Source organism: Salvia miltiorrhiza, chromosome 5 (assembly GCF_028751815.1).
Source record: "Salvia miltiorrhiza cultivar Shanhuang (shh) chromosome 5, IMPLAD_Smil_shh, whole genome shotgun sequence".
NCBI lineage: Eukaryota > Viridiplantae > Streptophyta > Magnoliopsida > Lamiales > Lamiaceae > Salvia > Salvia miltiorrhiza.
In genome coordinates this window covers 39,676,806-39,693,365 of record NC_080391.1, presented here as the reverse complement: position 1 = coordinate 39,693,365, position 16,560 = coordinate 39,676,806, and the positions used below count along the sequence as shown (strand labels likewise).

The following is a 16,560-nucleotide window of genomic DNA, read 5'->3' as shown; positions in this document are numbered from 1 at the left end:
CTAACTAGTCAGACAGTAATTAAAAAAAATATCTCTCATTAACAGTCACGGCTCTCAAGTCTCATCTCTCTCTCTCTCTCTCGCTTCTCTCTCTCTCAACGGTCTCTCAATTCTCTCGATTTTATTTCTCTCTGGCGACTGCACTCTCGGCTCTCGCTCGCACAGCCACGGACTCGCACTCTCGACTATTCCTGCGTGGCTGCTTCCGGCGCTGGAGGAGTTCTGCTCCAGTCTCCGGAGTGCTCGCCGGTGCTCCTGCGGGCGGCGGCGGTCGCCAACTTTGCGGTTCTGCAGCAGAACTTCCTGAAGCTTCATTTATTAGGGGACCTCTTTTTTTCCTCTTCGCCTAGGGCCCCCGAAATGTTAGGTCTACGTCCATTATTGGAATTTGAAGATGAAGGTGGTGGTGATGTAAGATATCTCGATGAATTATTGGTTTCCGCTATAAAGTCTATACTCGTAAGTAGCGATTTCTGGTTTTTTTTTTTTTAATTTCAGTCAAACGTATTTTGTAGTCAAAATACATATTTTTTTAGGGAGTCAAAATATGTATTGGATACGTATTAAATACGCATTTCCAAAACCCTAAGAAAAGAAAGGGAAAAAAAAGAAAAAAAAATATTTAATACGTATTTTTACGTATTGATATTTATTTTTGGAATTAATACTCGTACGCTGCCCATAAAAACGTACTAGTGCTTCCTAGATGAAAACACATTATAAAAAATCACAAAAATGTTGGGACATATTTATGATTTTTGGGCATTTTAAAAAATGAGTCTAAAAGATAAAATATAGGTGCAGAATAGAAGATTGGAATAAGCTTTTATTATGATCCAAACAAGAAGCCAAGAGGTTCACTCAAAATCAGAAGAAAGCAGCATTTCACAGAAACAAGAATGGCTGCAACTGCAGTTTCAGCAGCCCCTATTTTCGTCAGCAGAGTGAAGGAAACTAAGGGCCGCCAATTCTACCATCTGGGCTGGGTTTCAGGTACATCTTGATTTTGATTTTGTGTTCGTTTTCTATTGTTGGATTCCATTCCATTACCCTCTGTTTTCTACTCAACAGTTTTGGTCTTGTAGGTGTGTGTGGGTCTGTGTTGCCGTGGCCGCATAAGTCTCCCTACTTCCTCAGCCTTAAGGTCTCTGTATTATTTTCTTCTTTCAAGCTGAGAGGAATTACATTTATACAAATCTTACATTGTTTACGTTTACATTAGTAGCACCAAAGGATGTCATTTCAACATATCGATGCTGATTTCTTGTATTTTTTTTCTCTCTCGTTATTTGGCTTCTATATATTTTTAATATAAGTTAGTTTTCAGCATTGTAGACTTAGAAACAGGAAGTGACATTATTACTTTGCTGATTTTTTAACACTACTTGAATGATTGGACATGATAAAAGTAAATATCATGCATTTAGTTTAACTTGTCGAAATGATATTCTATGATGTCATTGGAAGTAACTAATTGGCCACCAAAAAAAAAAAAGACTTTGAGTTAATTGATGAATACAACAGTCAACGGAATAACTTGAGTGAGATAATTAATCAATGCTGCATATTGTTGATCTATATTACTATATATACTTCTTTGTCCATTTCAAATTAGTAGAGATCTTTATGCAGTGTTTGCTTCATTTACAACGCAAGACAATGATATAGTATGATGCATGCAGTTTATATGATTAATATATAACTGGAGATAGATCATCATCATTTGCATGTTACCTTTGGATTGATCTTTCAGGCTGAATGTTACCACTATTTCTTTTAACTCAATTAGGATTGGATTGTGCAACGTCATCTCAGGGTCCAATTCGAATTTCACAGAGAGTTGTAAGTGGACATCGAAATACTAAAGTGAGTGCTAAGGCAGGGAGTTCAAGTAATGGCATCAAACCAGCAAGAGTAATTTTCTAGCATGTGGTGCAACTTTATAGCTACACTGTGTGTGCTCTAAGTCAATCAAACAATGAATTGCAGCGATGTATTGTTCTGGACATTGAAGGAACGACTACCCCTATATCATTTGTTACGGATGTTCTGTTTCCATATGCACGTGACAATGTGCGGAAGCATCTAGAGCTGACATATGATACTGCAGAAACTCAAGACGACATTGAGTCACTACGAGCTCAAGTAAGTAAACAGTTAAAACCACTTTGCATGAAAGTTTTGAAGTTAATGCTCAAGTTTGTATTTTTCTTTGGAAAGGTAGCTTTTGCAAATGCTTGATTGGTCCTTTAACAATGTCTGGAAGTGCTTCTATTATTACCATGAGGGAAGATAGATCAGCTAACATAATGGAACGACCTTGTCTCTCTCTTTGCCATTTTGTTGCAATGGATTCTAATGCTAATTATAAGGATATGATGTCTGAAGTCGATTCCAGATATTGGTATACTATAAACATAATTATTCACAGCTGCTTCCATTACTATTTCTAAAGATACATGAGATGATTTCCAATCAACTTAATGAGTTCAAAACTTTTTCTTTTGGTTTCCTGGTGTTTTGTTCATGCAGGTGAAAGAAGATCTTGAAAAGGATGTTGTTGGGGCTGTTCCTATCCCCACGGATGGAGACAGAGAGGAGGTAATTACAAGTTTAGTTGCTAACGTGGAGGCTATGATAAAAGCTGATAGGAAAATTACTTCACTGAAGCAATTGCAGGCAAGGCTACTAAATGCCTTTTTTTTGCAATATTCAGAAACATAATGAGTGATGTGATGTTTAAGACTGGAAGTTGTAAAATTTAAGTACGTCTATCAGGGCCATATATGGCGAGGAGGGTTTGACAGTAATGAGATAGAGGCAGTCGTATATGATGACGTACCTGAAGCTCTGGAAAAGTGGCAAGCTATGGGACTTAAGGTATGTTTTGCAGTTTCTAGCTCCCTCAATAGCATTAGTACGTTTGAAACTGGGATACAGAAGGCATGCTCCCTTGTGTGATTTTTCCATTCTTAGGTATACATATATTCGAGTGGTAGCAGATTGGCACAAAGGCTCATATTTGGCAATACAAACTTTGGTGACCTAAGAAATTACTTGTGTGGATTTTTTGATACTAGTATTGGGTAAGCTGTTTTTATGTTATGGAGCGTTGTTGTGAGTATTGCTTCTAAGCCTATGAATTGTTGCAGGAACAAAAAAGAAACAAAAAGCTACATAGAAATCAGGGAGTATCTTGGAGTAGATGATCCATCGGCAATTTTATTTATCACTGATGTATATCAAGAAGCTGCAGCTGCAAAAGCAGCAGGTTTGGATGTGATGATATCTATCCGACCAGGAAACGGACCGCTACCACACAATCATGGTTTTCAGACCATTAATTCCTTCTCTCAAATTTAACTCAACTCTTAATATGTTGTAAGCCCCAACAAATTCTTCATACATTTCTTATAAGGTTTTCAATGTGTTTCGTATGTGAATTTTTTGGCGAATAATTTCGAAATCAGTTTTTGTTTAGGATGTGCTCTCATCAATGGCTTATAGTTCGTTAATGTGAAAATCAATAACCAAAAAAACATCAATGTACCTACAAGGAAATTTATTCTCATCCCTACATGTCTATAATTTTGAATCTAAAGAGTGAAAAACATGGTCCTTCCGGAACTATTCATGCATTCTGTTTCATGGAACCCAAACAAGAAAATGGAACTATTTACAAATTCAGGACAAAACGAAGCATAAAACTAGCCAATAAAATGAAGGGTTAATTGTATCAAAATACCTGACCTTATTCCAAAATTTGGTTTTTTGACAAACTTTTTAATTGTAGCAAAAATTTAAACGAGCTTTCAATTGATAGCAATGTCCGCCCGGAGTAATTTTTCGGCCAAATTAAATCTGAGTTGGCAGCGGAATGCCAACTCAAATTTAAAAATGCCAAATCACGCCCCCTCCCCCTCCCACATCACCCTTTATCTCTCTCTCTTCCCAGATCCCCCTTCCCCCCCCCCCTTCTCCCCCCATCCCCCTCTCCCCGTCGGCTCTCTCTCTCTTTCCTCAGAAAACATCGGTTATCTTCCCCCTGCGCAGAACCCTCCCCCTCCTCCTCCCCAGCGCCACCGCGTCTTCTTTGGCCCGCGAACCCTCCTCCAACGCGGGCGGTTGTCGCGGACTTCTTGGGACTGCCGCGATGGGGTTGAAGGGTATTTGGGGCGCGGCCGCCCCTCTGCAAACCCTAACCAAGCGCCGCCCCTCTGCGAACCCTAACCAAGGACCGCTCCCTATTTCGGCTCCTCCGAGCGGCGGTAGCATTCTCCCACGCCACCCCTCCACTGCCATGATGTATTTGAGCAGTGGGGGAGGCGGCGACGGGAAAAACCCTACTCGCCGCGAACCACCCCTAAACCCTCGATTTTCCTTGAAATTCTCGTCGGGAAAAAGGTCGATGATGATAATATCTCTGAGACCACCCCTGAAATCCACGATTTTCCTTGATTTAGGAGCATTTTTTTTGAATTTTTTTCTAGAATTGAAAGTTTTTCTTCATTCTTCAATTTCTGATTTGGGGGCGGCGGGTTTTTGGATATCTGGGCGGTGGAGGGAGGAAGTCCGACGAGTTGTTGGGAATTTGGGGGCGGTGGCCGTTGCTGTGGAGGGTTCGCCGGCTGGAAAAGACGCGACGAATACCACATTGGCATTTCTGATACCACATTTCTGATACCACATTGGCATTTCTGAGAAAGAGAGAGAGAGGTGACGTGGGAGAGGGAGGGGGTGTGATTTGGCATTTCTGATACCACATTGGCATTCCGGCTGCCAACTCAGATTTAATTTGGCCGGAAAATTACTCCGGACGGACATTGCTATCAATTGAAAGCTCGCTTAAATTTTTGCAACAATTAAAAAGTTTGTCAAAAAACTAAATTTTGGAATAAGGTCAGGTATTTTGATGCAATTAACCCTAAAATGAATAAATATACTCCCTCCCATCCAACGAATCTTGAGTCACTTTCCTTTTTCGGCCGTCCCATGAATCTTGAGTCATTTCCTTATATGGCAAAAAAATTTCCCCTTTATTCAACATTTCACTTTTTCACCTACCACACTAAATACTATTTTCCCCTTTATTCCCGTGTTGAAAATAATTGACTCAAGATTCGAGGAACGGAGTGTGTAGTAAAAGAGATGGGTTTAGTATGCATCGTACCAAGGTGTGAGGAATCCTGAGTTTAAACTTGATGCTGATAAAGGTGGAGAACGAGAATTGAATGGTAATATTATAAATGATAGAAATTAAAGAAAACTCCTCACCGAGGCCTACAACAATAGCTATCCTAAACAATACTATAATTCCACATAAACGACTCTCACTATTATCAGCCTATTAAATAGGAAAAAAGGAAACCCTAACCCTCCCATGCTCATGTTACAGGCCTTTAGCCCAAAATACTTGACAGGAAAAACTAAGAATAAATAACTGACTTAATTAAAAAGAAAAAGAACAGAAAACAGATGCCGCGGTCTATCAGATGCAACACCCCTCTCGACCAGGACTTCACGAATTCCAGCAAAATGTTGAGCAGCACATGAATATATCTCTGTGTAAGCTGATCCTGAACTCACCCCACTAGAAAACATAAGGCCACCGCCATTTTGGGTCTGAAGTTATCGAAATTCCTGTTATTACCTGCAATTCTAGCATGTCGTTTCCTTGCTCCAACTTCAACACAATGACCGAGTTCTTTCTTTACCACATAGTTTACATCACATGGTTGATCAGGTGATGGAGTCTCGGGTCATGTGACATTCTCTTAGAACTTCTCCAGATTCAATCACTTTTCCTGGAGTCGTCTCATCTTTTCCTCGGGGGATGTTTTCTTGCTCCTCAGCGATTTCCCGACGAGCTATATGCCCTCCATCTGACAGATCAAGAGCAAATGAGCCAGTTCAGATTTTATTTACACGGTAAATTGAGTTTATACCGGAACTGAATCTCCCAGGGATGTCACTCTCATAGCAAACCAGAGAGTATGGACTTGTGACTGAATCGAGATGGTGTCAAACTATCTGTTTGCATTGCTTAGCAAGATCCTTTATAAAGCTGTAGTAAGAGTGTCTCAAAGCAGCAAGGAAACCAACAAACCCTTCCATGTCTCCAGCTTGCTGACCATCTTAACAGAATTAAGGCAAATGAAAAGAATAAGTCATGTAATCAGCTAAAACTAAGATCTTTGAGGGAAAAAGATCAATAAAAAACATGCAACTCTTTTGAAAAAGTAAAGCAATTTTAGTAGTCCAAACTATGGAACAAAGGCCTAGGGAATTCCACTAGCTTGACTGCAGGTACATATGTACAAACAAGGATGGAGTGCTGGAAGATGCCAGTATTTTAACTGAGCATAACTATTATGTTTGGGACCACCATATCCTTGATCATACTATATTATAGTAGCAATCAACAATTGCGTATTGCAAGGTGATAACATGTACCTATTGAACTACAAACAGCGACCATAGATAGACTTGTCTATAAGAAGCTATGAACTGATAAAATTTTATGGTTCTAAACTTACATTCTTTGTGATGATGGTGATTTCTCTCAATGGCAATATCAAAAAGACTGCATAAGACAAAAGCAAGGCGGTCACATGCTGTGTCCAGAAGAGGAGCAAGCCACGACTTAGCTGCAGTACGAGCAATCTCTGCAGCAGCCTCTGAAACTCCTCTACTCCCACTCTGGCCAGCATGTGCAAGTAAGACATTTGCCATCTGTCAAAAAACCAGGCAAGGAATTCTTAAAATAAATATTTTACTTGAAAGCTATATCACCTTGGTGATATGCACCTTCTCTCTTGACACTACTGGGCATTCCATAGAATAGGTGGCCATGCGAAACTCATGAACTACTCTTTCAAATGCAGCACCACCATATAGACGAAGAGTTGAATTGGGAGGCTTTGTATCTGTGCGTCCAACCACCTATACCACTCTCCAGTTTTTCTTCTTCTGTTGTTTTCCCCCATTACTCTGGTGCTGGATCAGCAGCTCCATCAAGAAGTGATTCCTTCAACTATTACAGTAAACACAATCACAAACTTTACAAACAAACCAACATCAGAGCAATGAGGCTCAAATTACAAAATTGAAATATTCTTATATCAAGTTAAAATATACACCAGATGATTGCTAAGAGATGCAGCATGCAACATAGCAGATCTGCGAAGGTGGCAACATCAGAAGTTGCCTGTATTTTGACCTCCATTCTGGTCAATTCAGCGGTTACCCTCACCAGAAAGTTGTTCTAGTAAGGCCCGTGTAGTAGGGGCAGCCTCTTTATACTTCTTCTGTAGTTCAGATTCTAAATAATCTCATTGTTCAAGTATTTGGCCGTTATATGTTTTAGATGACATGTAATACATGATATTTTTTTTATGATGCTTTTATGTTCTAGTACTATTATGTTCACTTATGATAGAACAAATTATGACAACTCAAGAAACATGACTAGAAATTTCGAGGACGAAATTATTTTTAAGTGGGATAGGTTGTAACATCCCAAATATTTAGATTTATTATATAAGTTGAATTATTAGTATTTTCTTTTATAGTTTATTTTTTAAATAATTACATGATCGATATAGATATGCACCATTAATTTTATGTAGATTATTATTATTATTATTATTATCATTATTATTATTATTATTATTATTATAGTGATTATTCTAATAAAAATAGATTTGTGGCAATCCTTTATAGATTAGGTTAATATGTATAGTTATTTACGCTTAATCGAACATATAGATAAAAGAAATATATGTAGGCAATCATTATATATATGTATATGAAAGAAAATTAGTTTTTGGATAAATTTTTCATTTGTGGTCAATTTTTTTTTAAATACTGTTTTATTTGACCGAATAATTGGAAGCTATTTTAAGTAGTTAGTGAATTCTTATTTTATTATGATTAGTCTTATTAGTTGGATTAATTCGTACTTGGGATAGAGCTTAAAATTGTTGAGTAATATTTGACTAAACAAATTTATTATCTATAGATACGTGTATATACGTGAGAGACCAAAGTGATATATTCAAAATTAGATTCATGTTTATCAAAGAGTTTTCCCAAAAACTTATATATATAGAGGGTCACATACGCATTAAACACGAAGTGTACATACAGATATACTTTTTCTTCTTTGTATCGCATAGAGAAGCATCTTAAAGTTTTTGTTTCGGAAAAAAAAAAAATACGTTAGGATGCATCAAGAATATTTCAAAGCAAGATTAAGGTGAGAGATTTTATGCTTGTGGTTATATTCATGTATGTTTTTATATGCTCTTATTTCATGTTTGATTATACTTGCTCAGCCATGTAGAAATACATGTTCAGCCATGTAGAAATACATGTTCAGAAATTTAGCCATGTTGAAATACATGTTCAGGGGCTCTCAGTTCGCCCATCAGATTATCAGTATATGTGTATGATAATGTGAATTATTTGCATGTTTAAGCGTATGTGAATATGTGCATGATTCTTCACTGAGTATATTTTCAATATGCTCACCCCTTATCTTTTCAGTTTTGCAGTTTTGGAGTCGAGGTGGCCATGGAAGTCGAGAATGACTAGAGATTTATAGAATTAGTATTTCCATAGAAATTTAAGTTGAACATGTTACTTTTTAGTTTATCATTTTATTTTATGTTACTACTTTAGTTTTAGCAAGATGATTTTAAATTAGTTTAAATTGTGATAGTCAAGGAATTTTATTTTTCACTATTAATTCTTCAAGATTTTAGTTTGAAAAGTTTATGAAAATTGGGGCGTTACAACTGAAACCTATGTAGGATCTATACTTGTCTTCATCAAATCCACCTTTGACTGCATCATGTAAATGGTGTATCACTTCCGTATCTACCTGAGATATTTTCCTACGAAACTCATCATTCGAAAGTGTACTTCTATCCTTTGGAAGAGCAACAAAAAAGGGGAGTGTTCTCCCCAAGGTATCCGCTCGCACTCAAATAGCGATCCACTTCCCAACGGTCACTGGACTCCTGAAAATTTAAAATTTTAACTCATTGCAACAATGCCCTGAAATTTTAAAGTTTTCCATAAAAGTTGCTAACTAAGAAGTAAAATCAGAATAAAATTTGACTAATTCAACACGTAGAAACGCACTCCAATACCCCAATCCCATTTGGAAACTATTTATTCCTTTTTCTTCTTCTCTAAAACTGATCCTAAAAAATAATTATCATACATTGAGTTGGTTATCAAATTTGGAAACAACAACGATTGTGCGTTTGAAGGTTGGATCTAGTTCACGTATAGCATCCGACCACAAAGATGAACACCATTCAACACTACTTTGTTGAAGAAAATAGAAGAATGCGATGAGGTGGACTAGCCAAGGACTTGACCATGGACAAAATTAATCTGGTGTACTCTTTGGTTCACCCTTCTTTGCCTGTCAATGAGAAATCATGAAATAAGTTGGAAAGAGAAACAAAATAAACCTCTTCATAGCAGCGAGCTCTTGCCGTCGGACTGGCTGCACAGCGCCACGATTTCGGGGATCGGGAGTGCGGCTGCCTGAAGCCGGTTGTAGGCCTCGAATCTCCGTTTGTTCAAAGTGTCCATAGCCTGCTGCTGTTGATTGTGTTTTCCAAAAGCCGACTTCCCACCTGACGGGGGTGTCGGAGGGTGTAGTGAGGAAATCGCCGCTGCCCCGTTGGTGGCCATTGGAACAAAATTTGAAATAGTGGTAGGAGCCGAAAGCCAGAATGGAAACGGATCTTTTACTAAAATCCTTCCACGAATTAAAGCCCCATTTGAGGGTGGGCACGGAGACTAAGAAAACTAAAAAAGGTGTTGTGGGTGAAATATAAGGGTAGTGGTTAAGATATTAAATTATTTTTACTAATCTATGATTAGGAGATGACTTTTGCTTTAATTCCGTATTAGCTTGAATTCTTATAATTACCCTAACAAATCTTATCCCAAAATTTCTCTAAGTTCATAGATTCCTAACAACCAAAAGTATTGAACACAAAGTAAGCAAAAAAATCAAGTTAAACACATGCAATCATCACATAAATTAAACTACAGAACAGCACGATCAAGAGCAACCTCCCTATTCATACAAAATTGGTGAATAAAAAGACGTCTAAAAGGGGAAAATTGATCAAATTTCCCCCATCTATCAGCAAGAATGAAGATTGGGATGCCCCCAGGCTGCTTCTTCAAGGAAGCTTCGACATCTTCAAAGCTACTGCACCCCTTCTGATTGGAATTAAGGTAGAAAACAGAGCCAGACTGGCCCAGACATCGTTCCTCCATATTGAGGAACCCCAAAATTCTCAATCGGGCTTTCAATAAACACCTTTTAGTGAATCCGGTGATGTCACCGTCAAACTATTCTTCTCCATTAGAAATCTCCCCAAGCAAGAACCGCAGATAACTAATAAACACAAACTAAAATTCCAAACTTCTCTCTAGCTACAATTCGATTTTGTGAGGGGAGCTTTCACACAGATCCACTCAAGCTACAATTCAATTTAGTGATTCATTATTCAAGCCTTAATTTAGGAAAAATTTGTCCTGGTTTGAACAACATAAAAATCAAGCCCTAACCTGGAAGCTGAATGGGGTCAAAGAATGGGCACGGCGGTGGCGGTACGTGAGCGTCGGATTCGAGGGTGGCGACCGGTGACTGCTGCAACAGGAGTTGGGTGCGAGACGCACCGCTGGGAACTTCCGGCGGTGGCATTCGAGTTTGGTGGCGGAAGGACGGTGGTGCTGCCACCATGTTATCGGAACTTTCCTTTGTGGTTGTTTTAAAACTGCCGAAAAATCATGTTAGAGTAATTAATTAGGGGAATAATTAGTTAGTTAATTAAATGGATTAAAAAATAGGACGGATAATTAATGGCAAAGGGTAGTAATTTAAAGTAAAAAGTGAGAGTAAAAAGGTACAAAAAGCAAAATAGGACTTTAATTCGTGGACAAAAATTTAAAGACAAATATGGCTTTAATTTGTGGACGGAGGGAGTAATTAATTCTTTGTAATTAATCAAGAAAGAGTAATATCTTTGATGCGTTATTAAAAGAGTGAAGAATGCGAAATGTCAATGAAATTAGCGAAACTCCATAGTTATTCATTTTCGCTAAAAAAAATAGTTATTCATTAAAAGGTTAATTGCCCATAAAATACTGAACTTTCTTCTCATTCTGATTTTGCACACAAACTTTGAAATATAGCGTGAAAATTATTAAACTTTAGATTTTATCTGATTTTGCTACTAATCCAAATTCCGACCAAATACCAAGCTAATATGACGTGCAAATATTTGACGTGACATATCTATTGTTAATTTCTTATTAATAATATAAAAAAAAGAACACAAAGCAAATAACCCAAATTGTCAATAACTTAATATATCAAATTAAAAAATAGTATTTTTTTAATTCTCAAGTTTAAATCAATTTTTTCTAGTTCACTACTCCCTCCGTCCCGCTATTTATGGCTCGTTACTTTTCGGCACGGAGATTAAGGAGAAGGAAATTAAGTGAAAAGGGGTGTGGTTCACATGTGTTTAGTAATGGTTAATAATTCAAACTGATTAAACAAATTAGATACACATTCATTCAACGAAACCAAAACCAATCGAACTAATCTTGGCTTAAAAAAAAAAAAGAAGCAATCGAACCAGTCAATCAAAATTTCAGGAACAAAGACTGAAATCAATCAACAATTTCAGGAACAGAGTATGAAAATTTCAGGAACATAAAATTTTCGAAACCAATCAAACTTTTCAAAAACCAATCGAACTCAAACAAATCAAACAAAATTGGAGAAATCTCAAGAACATAGAATGAAATTGGGAGAAATCGAAAATTTCAAAACGAAAACTAATTAAACACATCAAACAAATCAAGCAATTGGAGAAATCTCAATAACAAATCAATCGAAAATTTCAATCAAACGTGGAGAAATCTTCAGAACAGATCTGGATCATCTTCTCGCTCAAGCCACCGCCGCTCGCACTCCGCCGCGCCGCGCCGTGCCGCTGCTAGGGTTTTACCCAAAGGGGTGGACGGTAGATAGACGCAGCAAAACCAGAGGGGTGGACGGTAGATAGACGCAACCGGAGTGGGCTTTCTGCGCGAATCACGACAGATCGCCTCGTGCTTCTGTATCGTCTTCTCGCTCAAGCCACCGTCGCTCAGACTCAGCCGCGCCCCGCCGTTGCTAGGGTTTCACTTAGATAGGGTGGCTGGAGTGGGCTTTCGGCACGAATCGAGGCGGATCGCCACCGTCCTCGCGCCTCCGTTTGTGATGCCCGCGCCACCGGTACATGAGGTCGTCAAGGGCTTCAATCCGGACGACGAGGTGGACACCTTCTACAAGGACGGTTGGTGGAGGGGCGTCATGAACCAGGCGCAGAGCCGACGGGGACAGATGCGTCGTGTACCAAGCGGCGCTAGGGTTTATGAGATGGTGGAGGCGGTGGCGATGGGAGACTCAGGCAGAGAGAGAGATAGAAGATTGATTTTATGTTTTTTGGTGAAATGTGTGTATTTGCCTAATTAGTAATTTAGATGTTCATTAGGGAGATAATTAGTGATTTAATTAAGCTTAATTGTTCCCTTATTATTTCCTAAAATAGAAACGAGCCATTTATGTTGGGACAGCCCAAAATGGAATACGAGCCATTAATAGCGGGACGGAGGGAGTATTACACAACTGATTACTCCAATATATAAAATAAAAGTCATTCAAATAGTATAAATATATATAGTTTATAAAAAAAATTATCTTTAGATAATGAAAATTTAATAAACTTTATTACTTAGCTAAATAAATTTTTTTATATATTAAGTGATTGATAATTAAAATGTTCTTTGGTTGACGCACCTAAATTCGAAGAATCCCCTTACTATTATCAAATTTATTCAATTAATTAATTCAACTAAAAAAAATACTATTATTTGATTTGATATATTAAATTATTGACGATTTGAGTTATTTGCTTTGTGTTCTTTTTTTATTGATAAGAAATTAAATAAAAAATATTATTTTGTCAATTAATTGTCACGCAATAATAAATACGTCACGTCAAAATTGGCACAACATATTATATATTAGCTTGCTATTTCGCCGGAATTTGGATTAGTAGCAAAATCAGATAAAATCAAAAGTTTAGTAATTATCACGCCACAGTTCAAAGTTTGTGTGCAAAACCAGAATTGGATGAAAGTTCAATATTTTATGGGCAATTAACCCTTCATTAAAATAGCTTCAATAAATATTAATCAATTTTTAGTTAAATGGGCTAAATTGTCCTTACTAACCCCTGTACGAAATTACCTCATCCTCTCTCGCTCAATTCTTTCAGCTCTCTCTCTCTCTACTTTCTCAGTTCATAGAATCTTTTACTTATTTCACTCACTCGTTTATTTATTTGACGACGACATTATCACCTCTTTCTCTAGGGATGGAAAGATAGGGTTCAAGTATTGGGTATACCCGATACCGATCATAACCCGATCGAATATAGGGTACCCGATACCCGAAAAATTAGGATATCGGGTCGGTATCGAATATTAAGGTGTAGAAAAAATCGGATATCTGGTATACCCGAAATACCCGATTTAAATTAGTAATTACAATTCAAATTTTAATTAGCCCTCTGCCCTAGAATTCAAATACCCGAAGTGTTTCAGTTCACAATATTATATACCAAATCATATTAAAAGGAAAACAACATAAGCACTTTCACTTTAAGTAGTGTTTCTTTTTCATTTACTTTTTGTTTTTTTATTTTCTATTGTTGTTTTTACTAGCAGAAAGGAGGGCCTCAAGGGAGAAGAGATATATTGAAAAATAAAAACTTTCATAAGTGAGAATCACATAGACCACACACAGCTATGTTTCTTCGTACTGACTAAAATGCAGTATATTTGGTTTAAGGAAAAATTCAAGCTTGTAGAAAGTATATTTTTTTTCTTAGAAAATCAGGTATTAGGGTACCCGAATATCCTATTAAATCAAATCAAGTAATTCGGGTACCCTAATACCCGATTTACCCAAATTCACAGTTTGACTTTTGAAATTTGCCATTTGACCGAGTAATTTAGGGTACCCGAATACCCGATTCGGATATTAGGGTACCAGATTAAGAAATCGAGTTCGGGGTCGGTACAAGGTCTTCCTCCTTATTCGAGTTCGAGTACCTGATTTTTTCGGGTAGGGTACCCGAACCAGACCCGATTCCCACCCCTGTCTTTCTCTATCTCGTTTATGTATTTAGCTATCAATGCTTGTTCGCTATTTTATTTAACACACCGCAAGTGTACGGGTGCAATTGTGTACAGTAGCAAGCAAGGTCGTATTCCACAGAGACTGAATTTACCAATTCCTATCCTAAATTATTTTACTCTATCTGGACAAACGAAATTAAGAGTTTTGGTTTTTAAAACTAAATAAATAAATGACAGGAAAGAAAATAAATCAAGCTGCGAAACAGAGAAACAGATAAGAGAAGACTTCCCAAGGCAAAGGTTTCAACAGATTCTCCTAACTAACATGTTCAATTCAATTAATAAGATGATTCCTAAGGCAATCTCAAAACTAGTATATACCCACTCCCGTGGCATACAAACCGTTGATTACATGCAAGGCTACCGTCCCCGGATCGCACTTCTAACATGTAACTCCCAAAAGTTTCTAGGATTTACGCTCTCACAGTTATCAATTCCCTTTAGAATTAAAATAAATATGTTCTATGTTCTTAGTTCAGGTAATAATTATCATCTCCCGATATCAAATTAAAACCTATGATTATGCTAAATTGGTGGCCAATCAATAAAGCAAACAGTTATAACAAGAACATAAAAAGGAATAACAATCTCAATTAATCGAATCAAACAGTCAGAAATTCAAATCATGTCTACTCCCTAAACCCTGGGAAAAAGGGATTCTAGCCACACATAGACATATGACTAAAAATCAATATCTCAAATACACAAATAAATATTCAACAATGAAACCGTAGTAGAATTCGAGAGTCTTCAATTCTTGCTCTGGCTCCGTTCTCTGTCTCTCTCAGCTCTCAAGAAAAGTAAAATATAATAAAAGATGATAAAAAGGTGTAGAGAATAAGTTCTTGGGGAGTATTTATATGCCCTAGGTCTTGTAGCTCTCAAAAATACCCAAAATCGCTAAAAAAAACGAATTTTGGGCGGAAATACGGCGACTCGTGAGGCCACGTCGCGCGGCCGCATGGATGGCCCGCGTGACGAAACAGAACTCGTGACAGCTTTGCGCAATAATTTTGTTTTGGCTCGTTCTCTCTCGTCCGAACTCCGATTTATGATCCGTTTGCGCTCACGAACTTCTCTCGAGATGAACTACAACTTGTATTTAAGCCAAATCTTCCAAATTCTGCTTCATTATTTCTGAAAATTCGTTCAAACACAAGCAAGTAACAAGTTCTTGACCATAAACGAATATAAGCTCAAATAGACCATCAAACACACAAAATCCTCACAACTAAGCATAAAAAATGACACACCAAGAGGTAAAAATGCATGTTTATCAACCCCCCAAACTTGAACTATTGTCCGTCCTCGGACAAAACAAAGATGAACCACGAATGGATCAACAAGAGTGCAGAGAAAAGTGGATAACATTGTGGCTTCAGATTTGTCAATAAAAATACCAACATGCATTTGTATCTCCCATCATCAAGATATCACACTCATGACAAACTTCAAATTATAGTCTCAATGACTTGCAGTCCTCGCCAAAAAGATATAGAATATAAGAACTCTCAACTCTCAAGTGTATTAATTAACATGGACGTGTATACGCTCAGTTCAAGCAGAACAAGTACTCAACCATAAGCTTGTCAATCATCTCACCTCTCCACCACTCAATGTGTGCTCCTATAACCAAGATCAAAAAGGTCTTTATTGAGGGTTGTAATGTAGGTTCTTTGGCAAGGTAGGATATATTTGGCTAAGTGACTAAAAGATACAGCTTAATGTAGCATAATCACCAACCTTATAACATTCTAACTCAACAATCATCCACCTATCACAAAAACAAAAATTTTCAATACGAGAAATCATCACAACTCAACAATTATTTCTCATAACATTATGTCTCTCTAATGCATCCTATGTACCCATTTTTTTCAAATTTTCCTCTCTTTTCTTTTCTTTATTTCTCTCTTTCTTTTCCTTTTTTTTTTCAACGACTTGTAGGGTACTAGGATTTTTTCAATCAATATCAAAGTACATAATCCATAAACACACATCTCCACAAATCAACTACCCCATAACAACAATCTCCAAGCTCCCACCCACGGCTAAACCAAATAAAATGGAAAATAAAAGGCTCAAAGGGGTGAACTAGGATCATATATAGTAATAGGACAAATATGGGATATATAGGCTAGCAAAGACGGCCTTCTATCATCTCAAAGTTATTAAGCACACTATGTGACCTCGAGGGAGAAACCAAGACAAGTTCTAGTGAGAAACATGCATGCTCGAACAATCACTCAAGAATAAAAAAATAAGACT

General features: G+C 37.4%; 1 protein-coding gene, 1 long non-coding RNA gene and 1 pseudogene across 3 annotated transcripts; 1 reads left to right on the top strand and 2 right to left on the bottom strand.

Annotated features, from left to right (window-relative positions):
- The first annotated feature begins 719 nt into the window (after positions 1–719).
- On the top strand, positions 720–3,480 carry LOC131024383 (probable bifunctional methylthioribulose-1-phosphate dehydratase/enolase-phosphatase E1). 2 transcript variants are annotated; one of them, XM_057953885.1, is made up of 8 exons: positions 720–993; positions 1,086–1,144; positions 1,816–1,914; positions 1,990–2,145; positions 2,533–2,679; positions 2,779–2,880; positions 2,977–3,086; positions 3,153–3,480. In XM_057953885.1, exons 1-8 carry the CDS (start codon positions 900–902, stop codon positions 3,361–3,363), a joined length of 978 nt encoding a protein of 325 aa, XP_057809868.1. In that variant the 5' UTR covers positions 720–899; the 3' UTR covers positions 3,364–3,480. The 2 variants fall into 2 exon arrangements, with proteins under 2 accessions (XP_057809868.1, XP_057809869.1); XM_057953886.1 differs by having other exon boundaries at positions 754–993; positions 2,533–2,601.
- Positions 3,481–5,275: 1,795 nt separating this feature from the next.
- On the bottom strand, positions 5,276–8,126 carry LOC131025914 (dynamin-related protein 5A-like; annotated as a pseudogene).
- Positions 8,127–8,800: 674 nt separating this feature from the next.
- On the bottom strand, positions 8,801–10,835 carry LOC131024382 (uncharacterized). Its single transcript, XR_009101798.1, has 3 exons — positions 10,603–10,835; positions 9,486–10,514; positions 8,801–9,023 (listed from the first exon to the last, which is right to left on the bottom strand). It is a non-coding gene; the product is annotated as an uncharacterized LOC131024382 (long non-coding RNA).
- Between the last annotated feature and the right edge of the window lie 5,725 nt (positions 10,836–16,560).